Source organism: Acinonyx jubatus, chromosome E4, assembly GCF_027475565.1.
Source record: "Acinonyx jubatus isolate Ajub_Pintada_27869175 chromosome E4, VMU_Ajub_asm_v1.0, whole genome shotgun sequence".
In the NCBI taxonomy this organism is placed as follows: Eukaryota; Metazoa; Chordata; class Mammalia; order Carnivora; family Felidae; genus Acinonyx; species Acinonyx jubatus.
The window spans coordinates 2,182,180-2,196,191 of NC_069395.1; the positions used below are offsets into that span (position 1 = coordinate 2,182,180).

The 14,012-nt window shown below is 61.9% G+C and overlaps 1 protein-coding gene across 1 annotated transcript in view; it reads right to left on the reverse strand.

The window, feature by feature from the left end:
- IQGAP3 (IQ motif containing GTPase activating protein 3) overlaps positions 1-14,012 on the reverse strand; it is a 35,019-nt gene that overhangs the window by 11,910 nt on the left and 9,097 nt on the right. Inside the window, exons 6-20 of the mRNA XM_027048635.2 lie at positions 13,402-13,469; positions 13,200-13,313; positions 12,803-12,981; positions 12,066-12,144; positions 11,351-11,514; positions 10,845-10,932; positions 9,151-9,314; positions 7,639-7,796; positions 6,259-6,377; positions 6,017-6,180; positions 4,457-4,547; positions 3,483-3,650; positions 3,258-3,397; positions 2,989-3,159; positions 85-168 (exon numbers count right to left, since the gene is read on the reverse strand). Coding sequence (XP_026904436.2) covers positions 85-168; positions 2,989-3,159; positions 3,258-3,397; positions 3,483-3,650; positions 4,457-4,547; positions 6,017-6,180; positions 6,259-6,377; positions 7,639-7,796; positions 9,151-9,314; positions 10,845-10,932; positions 11,351-11,514; positions 12,066-12,144; positions 12,803-12,981; positions 13,200-13,313; positions 13,402-13,469 — 1,951 coding nt within the window. The remainder of the gene's footprint in view (positions 1-84; positions 169-2,988; positions 3,160-3,257; positions 3,398-3,482; positions 3,651-4,456; positions 4,548-6,016; positions 6,181-6,258; positions 6,378-7,638; positions 7,797-9,150; positions 9,315-10,844; positions 10,933-11,350; positions 11,515-12,065; positions 12,145-12,802; positions 12,982-13,199; positions 13,314-13,401; positions 13,470-14,012) is intronic.

Consider the following 14,012-nt stretch of genomic DNA (forward strand, 5'->3'; position numbering starts at 1 on the left):
AGAGGCCACGAGGCAAGAGGACTAAACAATTGTTCTCAGAGGGCCCTTCAAGAGACAGGAACCCACCCAAACCGTGACAGCTACCTTGATTATGGCGTCCGAGTTTGCTTTTAAATACTGCAGCCGTCCCAGGTAGGTCTTCCGCTGCCTGTAACCCCGCCAGTGAGCCTGGGCGTCAGGACAGGAAAGAAGAGCCTGGCTGGTCCCCGCTAGCCTGAGAGGCCCTCCAGGGAAGCAGGAGGGAGGCAGGCAAGGGGAGGGGGAGGGGGAGGGGTGGGGGGAGGGAAAGCCAGCCCTGGTGTCAGAGAACTTCCATCCACATGGGGAGACCAAACGCCTGCCGCCCTCCCTGGTCCCGGCCCATGCATATGCACACGCACACACCCAGGCCAACCAACACCTCCTCGCAGGGACGCTACTGTAAGGCAATGAGCTTAAAAGACAGTAGTAATACAGTCTACACCCCGTCACCAGAGCATGTGCCGTGTCCCCCCAAACACACGCACGTGCTCCGCCATCCCCCACGCCCAGTCTGGGGAGGCGCACAGAGACACAGGCACACAGGCAGAGCCGTGTGGGCCGCGGGCCACCCACGCTCCCCTAGTCACACTCCTGTTCCAACGACCCCACCCCGCTCGCACCCAGCCCTGTGCCAGCCTCCCCTGCACAGAGCACAGAGATTCAGGGCACCCGGCCCTGGCTGTAAGTCAGGCCCTCTTTGGTCTCTAAAACCAAACCTTACGGCCCCCTTCCCTCTCAGGGGCCTCTCCCCTTTCATGCCAAGCCTGTGTAGATTAGTTTCCTAACGTACTTCTCGGACTGTGTCTCTCTCGGCCCCAAATTTCCAGAAGTTCTCAACCATCTGACACACACACGTCCCCCCACTGGCTCCTTCCTTCGTGATTCCAGCCACACCAGCCGATTCACTTTCCTCTAAACATGCCTGGTGACTTTCTGCCCTGACCCTTCATTTACGCCCCCCATCCCGACCCCCAGCCCCACCTACCCCCAAAACCCTTCCTGTCTTTTAGGGCTCACATGGAACATGTCCTGGGCGCTCAGGCCCTGGGTGATACCCCATCGCTGACACTGGGGCTGGTGCGTTTGGAGTATCCCTTCTTGACTAACTGCCCTCCCAGCCCTCCCCAGAGCCAGTCCTCCGGGCCGGGCTCCCTCCTGAGGCTGACCGTGTCACCCTGTTGGGATGGGGTGTAAAAGAGGCAGGGTGGCCCCAGGACAGCAGCTGTCCACCCTGGAGCCTGCAGGCCCAGGAAGCCCCCAGCCCAGGCCTTTTCCAGGTGCTGCATCCTCTCCTTCTACAGGTACAGACTGTCCCTCTGGATACCTGCTGCCGTGAAAAGCAGAGGGGACCCCTCTCCTCTCTTCCTCTGCCCACCCACACACAGCTCCTTCCTAAAGAGGCCCCTCCCCCAGTCTGGACTGGTCGAAAGGCAGGACAGGGACTGGCTCTCAGCCAGGCTCAGAGCCTTCGGGAGAGTGGGAGGTCTCCGTACGCCCCACCGACACCATTGCTGACCCTTACTACTTCTCTACGGCTGGAGGACAGGTGGCCCGAGAGGCTCTGGGCCACCTCTCCCTTCCCCCGCCTCCCAGGACCTGGGCCGGAACCCGCACAGCTCCAGGGCTGGTGGCAAATGTGCCCTGACCCCATCCCTCTGCCACTGCTGCCGTGGCTTCTCAGCTCTGTAGTTTTGGGGTGAAGTTCCAGTCCAGGCTCAGGCGGGGGGGATCCCTGCGATCAGACCACTCAGTGCTAACTGGTAAGGTTCTGCATTGACTTCTGGGACCAGTGCCCTGCCAGGTAACCTGGTATCACGGCCACCACCAGTGGAGTGCTCACCAGCTCAGCGCTACATGAAACTGTCCTGCTCAACCCTCACAATCCACACGTGAGGTCAGGACCATCGTCGTGAATGAGGGGACGGTGCTGGAGAGGGCTTAGGGAAGGCGCCCAAGGTCCTCGTACGACCCAGAAATGGCAGGACCAGGAGGCGAACTCCGGCCTCTAACTCTAAAGCCCAAGCCCTCCGTTACCACCCCCCACACCGGCTAGCGCATACTCAGGGACCACTCGCCCTCCCCCCCCCCCCCCGCCCCGGGGGACTCTTCTGGGTTGCTCTGCGTCCCTATCAGCACAGCATCTAATGTCAGCTGTGTTCCTGGCCCCGCCAGGGGAGATGTGGTCACTCCTCTGTGTGTCTCCCGTCCGTCTCCTGCCCTTGCCCCGGGCCAGCGGGCGTCCTTGCAGAAACCGGGTGTGCGCACGTTCATTATGTAAAGTATCTTCACGGTGCACACGTGCCCGTGACACCTGCAGGTCGCATCTACCTGGGGAGTCTCTGTGTGCTCGACTCCCATCTATCCTGGCTCGTACGGTGGTCGGGCCCGAGGCCCACCTTCCGAGTTGCCCTGCCCCCAGTTACTTGTGGGACCATCCGCAGGTCGGAAGGATACAAGTAGAAAGGGCTGGCTGGAGACAAAAGTTCCCCTTGGGGCTGGTCCACCCTTTCCTGTTTACCCCCGACCCGGGACGCCCCCCTCATGTCCGAACCCCAATGGCTCACTAAACCTCACTCCCTCCTCCCCACGGGGAGGCAACGAAGCAGCTCATGCCCTGGGGACAGTGATGGTGATGACAGTGACTGGCACTGTTCAGATGCCCGTTGGATGTCACCTCGCTTAGCCCTCATGACAGCCCTGCATGGGGGGGGGGGGGGGCGCTACAACATTCACGTTTCCATTCTGCAGACGGGGAAGCTGGTCCAGAGTACGTGCCTGGCAGGGTCACGTGGTGACTAAGTGGTGGAGATGGGACCCAAACCCAGGCTCTGGAACCCATGCTCCTCTCAAACCCCACCGCTCGGGGGCCGGAAGATCATCCCCCTCCCACTCAGCAGAGAGCAGGCGGGAAGGAAACCCCAAAGCCCAGACCCCAGGCCCTGGACTTCCAAGGCCAGTGCCCGCCACCTGGATCTTGATGACCGCCGGCAGCCAGGTCCTCAGAAAGCAGGAGCGCTCAGCGAACTTCTGCCGAACCAGGAAGCCGCGCATGCGGGCCTGGAGCTGGATGACTAAGCCGACGTTGGCCTTCCAGAGCTGTTGGCGGTCACGGGCAGCCGTGACCTTGGTGATGGCGGACTGTGGAGGCAGGAGAGAGCCTGTGGTACCCTGGCAGGCGGAGTCTCAGCTACAGGGAAGGCCCTCCCCGGCCCTTCCTGCACAGGGGCTCTGCCAACCTGGATCTCCTCCCGAGTCAGGTGGGACGTGTTCAGGCGGCAGCCGGTGGGCGGCTCCCAAGTTCCCCGGAAGGTCTGCAGGTGCAAGTAGTAGGCGGAGCCATCCTTCATGTCGTGTTGGACCCAGAGAGCCGCGTCCCCTGAGCAGAAGCCAGGTAAGGACGCGAGGCTCAGAGGAGGCAGCGGGCGGCTGGGACAGGCGGCGGGAGGGGCTGGGGCCATTACCTGGACGCCGCTTCTTTGCCATGGCTCCTTCCAGGACTCGCTGGTAGCTGTCGGCGCAGTTGGGAACCACCCCCCGGAGGGCCACGGAGGGGTTCCTTAACACCCGCTCTGTCTGGGCCGCCTTGCCCTCCTTGATGGCCTGGTTGATGGCGGCCACACCGAGAGCCACTGACAGGGGCATCAGGAGGCAGGGGTTGGTCCTTACCCCTCCCCCAAGTCCCTCCCAAGCGCCCTGTCCTGCCTACGGGGGTGGGATTCACAGGACACAAAAGGCCCATCTAAAGGAGGGGACAGGGAACCTCCCAGCATGGATGCAGACATAGATGAAAACAGAGCATGCGGCTGTGCCTGGAGGAAAAGGTAGCAGTCAAGGAAGGCTTCCTGGAGGGAGGCAGCATGGGGCTGGCTGGGGCGGGGTAAGAAGACAGCTCCAATCTCTCTCGTACAGAAGCTCAAGGGCAGGATACGGGCAGAGAAGCTCAGGGCAGTTTCTTAGGGAGAGAATAAAGTCCGAGAAGTGCAGCACCTGCCTTCCGTCACGCAGACAGACAGACAGACAGACAGACAGACAGACAGACAGAGGGACTCCAGACAGTACGGACCGACACCACCAGCACGCGCTCTGCAACGCAAGTGTCTCTGTGTACTGACCCCCGCCGCCCACGCCTGAACACCCCCCAGCCAGAGCGGGCGGTATGGGTTGGACCTCCGGCCGCCATCCAATTTCACATGCTCAGGCTTCGGGGTCAAGTACCCACTGGAAGGCGTGGACGGAGGCACGGGTGGGCTGTGGGCTCTCAGCCCCTGAGACTTGCCAGCCCGGCTGCTGGAAGCCCACCCTCTAGTCCGAGCAGCAAGGCCCTGCTCTGGTTCTGGCCCATCTCCCTGGGTGGGGAGCCCTCACCTCTTTCCCTCCCCCAGCCGCCACCCCACCCCGGCCACCAGACTCCTGCAAGGCCCCCAGGCCCACGTACTCTGCTGTGCGGCGTGCGTGTCCTGGTTGGCTCGAGCCACCTCCCGGTGGATCTCTTCCAGCCACAGCACCGCTCCGGGGTCCCCCGTTGCCTGGGATGTCAAGAGGTGTGGGAGAGGTGAGAGCCGGGCCAGGCAGGCCCCAAGCTCAGCTGCGCGAGGACCCACGTGCAGCCATGGCCTTGTCACCTGCTCCGGTGGGCTGCTGCCAGGCTCAGAAGGCTCGGCCCGGGCCTGCTCTCAGGCTGGCCAAGCACCGACTCAGCTTGGCCGCAGCACCCCCAGAGCCTCCGCCCTCCAGGCAGCTCACCTCCCTGCCCTTGTGCCTCAGCCACGTCCCAGGAGAGCCCGGACCAAAGTCTCCCTGCACCTGCCCTGCTCCTGCGTCCCTGTGCCTCATTGCGCACTTTCTCGGGCCGATCCTGACCCTGGCCTCCCCTCTGTCCTTCCCATCCCTGCCCTGAACCTTCTACACCACCAGGCGTGGCAGGCTATGTGTGACCACAGGCTGAGAGAGTCTGTGCAGGCCACAGGGTCAGGCTGGTTCCCCACTGCCCCACCCCCCTTCACCCAGCCCCAACCCCAGACTCTGCTCCCTGCCAACCCTCCTCACAGACAGGAGGAACTTTTTTTTTTTTTTTTTTAATTTTTTAACGTGTTTATTTTTGAGAGAGAGAGACGGAGCGTGAGCGGGGGAGGGGCGGGGGGTGGACACAGAATCCGAAGCAGGCTCCAGGTTCTGAGCTGTCAGCACAGAGCCCGACGCAGGGCTCGAACCCACGAACTGTGGGATCATGACCTGAGCCGAAGTCGGATGCTTAACCGACTGAGCCACCCAGACGCCCCACGGGAGAACCTTTCTAAACAAAACGTGACGGGCCGCTGTGCTCCAGGCAGCGCTCTAAAGCACTTTCTTTGGAACCGGCTTTTGTAAAGCCCACAAACGATGCTCGGCCCAGGAAGAACCCAGGCAGCTTTACCAGCACGCCATGTCACCGAACCCCTGACCGCGAGACACGTCGACTGTCATGTCGTGTCTGCAGGTGAGGAAACAGCAGGACGTGGGCAGAGTCAGCCCACCAGGATGCACATTGAGGCGTCTGGCCCAGCAGGCCTAGCCCTCAACCCCCCGCGCCACCGTGGGCTCAGGGCGCTACAGGCTTAGGACCCCACCACGCTCTCTGATCGTGTGATTCCCCCATTCCAGAAGGCACGTAGAACCAGCGCATGCAGCATGTTACGGACGTGTTGGCAGAGCTCAGAGACACGGGATTTGCTGGAGGTCACAACGTCGCTGAGTGTCAGAGCAGGAAGTCCAGCCCCGTTCTCTGGCCCCCAGGCCTGTGCTCTACCCACGCACAAGCCCCCACCACTCTCTGCATGCTGGCATCCGGAGCTCAGTCCAGCGCCCTGGCCGTGGGGCCACCTACCCCCACGGCCCCTCCTGCCCTCCACCCCCAGAGGGGACTCTCATCAGACTGGGCTGGCCCCAGGTGCATCCTGGGCACAGCTCTGCCCACGGCGGATGCTCTTTCTGCTCCAGCGACCGACGCAGACCTCACCTGGGCCTTCTGCCTTTTGGCCGCCACAAGGAGGAGATGGTACCGAGGGGCCACAGGCAGGTGGACGTCGTCCAGGCCAGCCGAGGGGAGCAGGAGGGCCGACAGGGTCTTCTCGGGGCTGCCCTGGTCCAGAGCCTCGTTGATGAGGCTGACCGCCAGCACCTCTGGGCAAGACACACGTCGGTGGGCAGAGGGACTAGGTAAGGGATGGGCTGCCTCTGCCCGCCCTGGACTCCACTCACGATCGGTTTCTTCCTGCACCTGAGCGTTGACCTGGTTCACGGTGGCCTGCAGGTCATTCCAGCTCAAGACGCTGTCTGGCGCACACCCCTGCCGCAGCGCCACCAGCGCATCAAAGTAACTGGCAGCAGAGGGAGAGAGGGTGGGCAGCGGGGGCCCCGCCAGCGGGAAGTCAGGGGGCTCGCCGTGCTCTCCTCCTCCTCTTCTCCCCTTGTCCACTGTTCTTCCGAGGCCCCTGTGCTGGCTCCCCGCCCTGCCCGAGCCCTGCGTGCCCCAGCCTCCCACTGCTCGGTCTCCGGACTTGTACCCTGACCTCACGGCTCGGGACGCCGAAACCTTAAGGTCTCCCCAACCCGCCACCCGTGCATGAATGCCAGCGGCCTCCTCGCTCCTTCCACGGATGCTGGATGTGATCACACGCCTGCTGCTCACACCTGAGCTCTGCACCTCCATTTGGCCTGTGTGCCCCAGTCCTTCCCACTCCTGTCAACACACACTCCAATCTCTAAGGGAGGAAATCTTGGAGCCACAGGTGACCACGCTCTCCCCCTCACAGCCACATCCACACGCAACCAAGTCCCGTCAGATCCACTTGGGGAACAGACCCGGGAGCAGACTCCCCTTCGCCACCACCCACACCCGCTGCCCTCGGCCATGACTTCCTCGCGCCTGGCCTGGAGGCTGCCTGCCCGTCCTGATCAACCCTGGAGCCATCCCCAGTGCAGCAGCTACCTAGAGCCTGGCAAAAGGTCACATTGCCCCCTCCTCACTGAAACCCTCCTGTGGCTCCCTTCCCAAGCTATGGCGTGGCCCCCACTGCTTCACAGCCACCACTCTCGGCCTGGCCACGCCGGCTTCCACGGCACTCCCTGCACACACCAAGCAATGTCCTGCTCTGGGCCTGTGCCCCACGCAGCTCCCCACAACCACAGATGCCCCGAGGTCCCTCTCAACGCCCCCTTACCGACGGGGCCTTCCCTAACCCCCCGCCTGTCCCCAGCCTTTACCCCCTCGGCCCCTTCTGGTTCTGCCATGGCTCTTCCTCCCTGCCAGTCATCCGGCACGTTGGCTTTGCCTGTCCCCTCTACGAGCACGTGGGTTGGATGAGAGCCGGAACTTGGCTTTGTTCACTGCCATTTCCCACCACCCGGGATAGTACCTGGCACGGGGCGGGACTCAAACCTCTACGAAAGCGCAAGGAATGGAGGAAGGGGGGATACTTGAGCCCCACTCCCAGGACGAGTCACGGGCCAGGGGCTGCGAACAGCCCCAGAGAGGGGCCTGGGCTCAGGAGCAGGGAACCGCGCAGAAGGCTGGGTCCCAAGCAGAGGGCGGAGTCCTGGCTCCGCCCCCTCCTGCTCACACCTGCTAAACCTTCTCACCGCTGAGCGTTCTCTCCTTGCACCTCGGCCAGGCCCGTGGCAGGGTTCACCAGACTGCTCCAGAAGCCGCCGACATCCCTGGCCTCCAGGGCCTGGTCAATCAGGACCACGGCTGACAGCATCTCCACGGCCACAAAGAGCTCCTCGTGGCCGAGCTCCTACAACAGGGGAGCACCGATTCCGTGGGGCGGGTCAAGGGCTTGGGGCCACTGCCATCCTGCCCCCAAGGCCCTCCCACATCCCAGTCTCTATCCCAAGCCCCAACTCATTCGCTAATTCACTGTGCCCAACACTGAGTGTGCTCACCGTGTGCTCAGTGGGCAAATGCTCCACACACACTCACTCTGTCCTCGTAACAGGCCAGCGAGGGAGGTACCATTAATGTCCCCACTTTGCAGATGAGCACACAGCGTAAGTTGAAGCTAGCCGCCTGGTTCCAGAGCCCACGCTCAGCCAGAGAGCCGCACCGACTCCTTTCTGATTCCTGGCACACGCCAGGGAGGGCGCAAGGCCCCAGGAGACAGAGAGGGGGACACAGGGCCCACTTCCCGGCCCAGCTTTCTCCTCCCTTCCAAACACCTGCGCGTGCTGTTCCCTCCTTCTAGAGCACCTCCCTGTCCCGTACAGAAGGAGTACCGCAGATAAGGGTCACAGCAGCTGAGCTCACATACCGGGGTCACTTCTAAGCGCGTGCGGTGACGCGTGTAGCCCTCACAACAATCCTGTGGGGAATTATGTTATTGTTCCCGTTTCACACATGAACTGAAGGGCAGACAAGGAACTAACGCCCAAGGTCGCACAGTGAGGACACAGCAGAGCCAGAAGCTGACTCCCGCTCTGCCGTCCGTGGCCCGGGTCACCGTGCGCCACCTCCTAGGGCTCGTCTTCTCTGCCTCGTACTGCAGTCACCGGTATGGAGACCGTGCCCTTCCCGAAGGCCATGACTGGGGTCGTGCTCTAAACTTCCCTGTGGGTATGATTCTCCACGGGTCTCCTCTCTTCCAGGAAGCCTTCCCGGACTTACCCCCAGCTCTGCTCCCTCCATTTCCTAGTCTGAAGTCCTCTGCCACTGACACCATCCGTTTCTCCCTCCCTGTGACTATCTGGACCCTCAGGTGTCTTCCAACTCCTGCAGGGACTGGGACTTCCCTGCAGGAGGGCTCTGTCACCTCCATGTCTCGGGAGCCGTCTGGACAGGGGTGAGGGGGCACACAGAGAGGTGACAGGCACAGACTTCCACGCAGCCGGCTCAGCATGCCTTCTCAGCACTGCCGGCCACGGCCGTCAGGAGCCGTATCCACCTCTGCCCCTCAGTTCCCTCACCTCTAAATGGAAATCTTCCTCACCCGCCAGGGTTCTAGCAAGGATCAGTGACCGTGTGGAGCAGCGTCCGCTCAAGAGTGCTAGCTACTATGAAAGCTCAGGATCCCTCCGAGGGTGCTCTGCACGGACCACCCCGGGCCCCCCCACTGCTTAGGACGCGGGGGCAGGACCCTCATTTCTGGGGCTCACCCCTCCCTGCTGCTGCTGGAGCACTGCCAGCTCCTGCTGGTACACAGCCGGGGCGCGGGGGCACACCGGAGGCAGCCGGGCTTCTGGGCACATCAGCTCCGCCACCGTGTCAGCTGCCACTCCCCTCCGGATGGCTCCGTTGATCCTGCACACGGCCTGGAGCGCTGCAGGGGAGGAGGGAGAGGGCTGTACGGGCCGGGCGTCCAGGGCCCGTCCTAGTCTCCTGGCTAACTGGCTTCTGCTGGGGTACCTGAGGGGGAAACGCCTCTTCAAAACCATTCTGCCTTCTGCTAGGTCCAGAGCGAGCTTCTAAGTGTGTGTGAGGGAGGGGTGCTGAGTCACTTTGCAAGGCACCGAAAGAAGCAGTGCGTCAGGCCCAGAGACGGAGCAGCTTGGCAGGTGGCAGAGCGGCCGCCTTGGCGGGGGGAGGTGCAGGGGCGGTGGACACAAGACCGGCAGGAGGCTACGGGCACGGCTAAGAAGAGGTCAGTCAAGGGCTCTAGGGGCCACATCTCGCCGACAGCACAGAGGGGTAGGTGGAGCCGCTTGGGCCACAAGGGGCAGGAGCGAGCTTGGAGGGGCCACGGGGCACCAGCGGGGTTCCGATTTCAAACACTGGGGCTTGGGAAGTGCCGAGCAGATGCAGGCCCTGCTATCAGGATGCATCCCCTGGGGAGAAGTAAGGGTCCAAAGACACCGGCCACTCCATGCCAGCGCTGCCTCCCGCCCCAGAGCTCTGGCAGCCGGGGAAGGAGGGGTCCTGGTGGGAGACGGGGGACGGAAGGGGCAGAGGCGGCGCTGACGGATGCCATCACCCGCTTTCCACGGGTGAAAGTGCGCAAGGAAAGCAGCCTGGACGACCGAAGGGAAGGACAGGCTGTCCGGCCGGGCGAAATGGGCGTGTGACAAGAGGAGGGGGCACCGGAGGCCTCATCGGCCTCACGGAGCATATGGGACCGAAGTCCAGGCCGAGTCAGGGAAGAGGCCAGGAAGGCCCGAAGACACGCGACACAGAGGTGAGCGTCTCACACCCGTACGCGACTTCTAACGGGAGTTACACGGCTGAAACAGGGCTGGTGGCCACAGGCTGTGGCACCCCCCCCCCCCAACTCTGCTTCACTTCACTCCTGCCACATGCTGACCTCCCGGGAGGGACACGATCACCAGGCCACACTCTAATAAAAAATTGTATTTGTATATGATGTTTTGTTTTTCAGTTGGCTTCACGCCCAGCGTGGGGCCCAGTGGGGGGCTTGAACTCATGACCCCAAGATCAAGACCTGAGCTGAGATCAGGAGCTGGACACTTAACCGACTGAGTCACCTAGGTGTCCCTGTAGATAATGTTTTTAAGGGAAAGTGAGTTGATCATGAGTTTCTCACTACAGTCGAGAGGCAAGGACTCAAGCAGGTTGAAACCGTCCAGATACAGGGCAAGTGCCCTGAAGAAAACTGTCTGCCCCAGGAGCCGGCCTGATGCAGGACTGACTGTCGTTACCCCTAAGGCCTTAAGGAACCCGTCTGTAGTGTGCATGCAGGCAGCCTGGACCCGGGCACACCAGGGAGGGGAGAGGTCCCGCTGGAAACGTGGGCAGCAGTTTGCATCGCCCTACACACCCCTACACAGAAGCCAGCCGAGGGTTAGATGCCGCAGTGATGGGCCCGGGGCCAGGCCTCAGCCTGGAAGTGACTTACTGGCTTGCTCCTGATAACCCTTCACGTTGGCTGCAGCCACACCAGCTTGGACCTCCTCCTTTTCCAGAAGATCCACCAGGCCCAACTCCTGGGGAGGGGAAGAGGTGACGTAGGAGAGAGCTCTCACAGGAGCTGCCCTCACGGGCTCCCAGGCCCACCCATCCCCACCTCCCTGCCTCTAAGTCTGGCTCTTTCTTACGCAGCAGGCACTGAACTAACAACACAGGCAGCACGAAGAGAGTGTCATGGAGAAAGCCAATGGCAGCGAGGACGAGATCCCATCACTGAGGCCCCCATTCAGCCATGGGGGAGCACGTCACTGCTCGCCGGCTGCCCCCGGGGACCCCTTGGTCAGTCTGGGCCATTAGGCTTTGGGGTGATGTAACCATTTACACACATAGTCAGCACTTACTGAATACAAGGAGGGGACGGAGGGGATGCCTAAGGAAGAGGCGGTCCCCATCCCACAGCAGACAGACAGAGCAGGGAGCAGGTAATCAGCTGACCTGTGCCTTCTGTTCTCTGTCTGAGCTCAGCTGTTCCAGGTACCAGTCAGCAAAGTCTCTCCTCACTCCGCGCAGGGCCAGGGCAGGGTCATGAAGGGCCTCAAGCAAGGCCCCAGGGCTCTGTCTCTCCAGGGCATCATCAACAACTTCTAGAGCCCCATGGACTGCAAAGACCAAGACCCCACAATGAACGATGTGCAGAAGCCCAGCCGGTACCACCCCAGACCTGCCCTGTTCTTCCTGCCCAGCATGACCCCCCGCCCTAAACCTTGATCTTGGCAGCCTCCCCTCCTCCCCACCCCAGACCGGGAGGACATCCTGACCCCAACAGGCAGATGCCCACTCCATCCTGGGCCTCCAAACAGCCCCTCCTGCCCTCGTGTCCGCCCCACCCCATCCATTCCTCGCAGCTCCTTCTCCCAGGACCCCGGGCCAGCTGCCCTTCTACCAGCAAGAGCTGGAAGGCCTGTCCTTTGCCTCTGCCCTGTCCACGGATCTCCATTCAAACAGAAACCCCCCGGACAGGGTCACTTCCCTGGACAGCGAGAGCCGAAAAGCAGCACACACCCTGCTGTTTGACTTTGGTCTTTCCCTGAGACCAGGGTTGGCCCAAGTGAGGCTACAGGGCCTCTGGCCTGAGAGCTATCCCTGAACCTCCCGATGCGGGGGCTTGCCCTGGGAGCACCCCGAAGCCCTCCTGGCCCAGGTCTCTTACCGTTGACGTGGTTGATGTGCCCCTGGATTTCAGCCTGAGTCAGGTAGCAGTCATATATGTCCCAGCTTTCTCCACCATCCTGCAAGGACCATGACGAAAGGGAGACCTGGGAAACCAGCTCAGTCCTCTCCTGCTCCCCCCTCCCTGTCTCCAATTCTTCCCTCCCCTGGGCGCCTTCCCAGGCCAAAGGTCAGCCTGGTCAGGAGGAATCTGGGGCTGCCTGGGGGGGCTCAGTCGGTTGAGCGTCCAACTTCGGCTCAGGTCATGATCTCACGGTTCATGAGTTCGAGCCCCATGTCGGGCTCTGTGCTGACAGCTCAGAGCCTGGAGCCTGCTTCAGATTCGGTGTCTCCCTCTCTCTCTGTCCCTCCCCTGCTTGCACTCTGTCTCTCAAAAATATATAAACATTAAAAAAAGAAGAAGAAGGAGGAATCTGGAGAACCCCTGGGTTCAAGCCCTCGGCATGGACATGGTTAAGTCAAATCTCCTGTCCAGTCTTGGCCAGTTCTACGTCCCCACCTCAGCCCGGCCAGAAGATCCAGTCCCCAGAACCCGTCTCCCGCCTTCTCTCCTGAATCCTCATCCCTGGGTGCCTCCTCTGCTTCTCTACAACAACCAGCAAGCGTTTCTCTCAGCAACTCTGGGGCGTGGAGACAGGATGTGCCGGAGTCCTGTCCGCCAGAGGCCTTCTGGGCCACCCCACTCTGCACGCCTGCACAGCAAAGGCTCCTCCTTACTCGGGTCTGGGCGCTGGCAGTCTTCTCTGCCTTGGCCTGGGCCAGCAGCTCCTGGTAGATGGCTGCCAGACGCTCTCGAAGATTCTCCAGCAGAGCACTGGGATTCCGCAAGGCAGCCAGGGTGTCCTCAACCACCCCTCGCTCCACCGCCTCATTGATGGCGAGGACCGCCGCGTGGACTGGGAGGGGCATGGAGACAAGGTCAGGAGGCCAGAACAAACCCCAGACCGCCGCAGCGCGACCAGCCACAGGCCACCCTGACACCATTCCCTCTTTCCATCCAGAGGGCCGGGCAAACCAGGTCACCTCACAGATGACAGCCAGAATGCATTGGAGGCTTGGAGTCTGCTCTTTCACACGGAGCCCACCCCCCAGCAGGGCAGAGCCACACCCCTACCTGCAGCTTCATCCACCGACAGCTCATTGGCCAGAATGCCCCCGATCTTGCTGAAGGCCGGCAGCTGGAGGCCGTATTTGGCCAGTTCAGAGGCCATGTTGCTAAGTTCCTCGGCTGCAATGACACCACAGGTGCCTTTCCTCAGGGCCAGAGCCCCCAAGACCCTGCCCACACGAGCGGCTGGGGAAGGAGCTGGGCTCACCTGAGAATTTCACTTTCCCGTAGAGATCATGTATCTGAGGGGCCAGTCCCAGCCGGAAGAGGAAGAGACTGGAAAAGAATGGAAGGCGTTGGGGCCTATTTATTTTGACACGGTCTGCAGGAGATGCCACAGGGACCTGGACAGGGAGCCCACCACACCTGCTCCCAAGTCCCCCCAGTCCACTGTTACTGGAAGTCAGGCCGAGGCAAGCGCTACAGAAGATAAGTACGATGTTCGAGAGGCTAGGGGGCATCGGGACTTCACAGAGAAGGGCACACTGCAGTTACCAGATGGACACAGAGGGTAAGGCAAGCAGAGACCGGCAGAGCCGGGCGGGCTTAAAAGGGCGTGGGAAATGAAGTCAGGACGAGACGACACGACAGACGCAGGAACTGGTCGGCCACTTTAAGCTCTAGCCAGCTGGATGCTGATGGCCGGTTCTGAGAAGAACCAAACAGCCTGAACATTCCCACTAGGTGAGCTGCATGGGACGCTCTTGACGGCTCGTTTTGATTCCTTTGGGCCCCAGGCACAAACTGAAGACCCTTCCCTCCTGCCCTTTTCCTTCACCCCTGCAGGTCACACACAAACGTGCGCATAAATCTACGCAC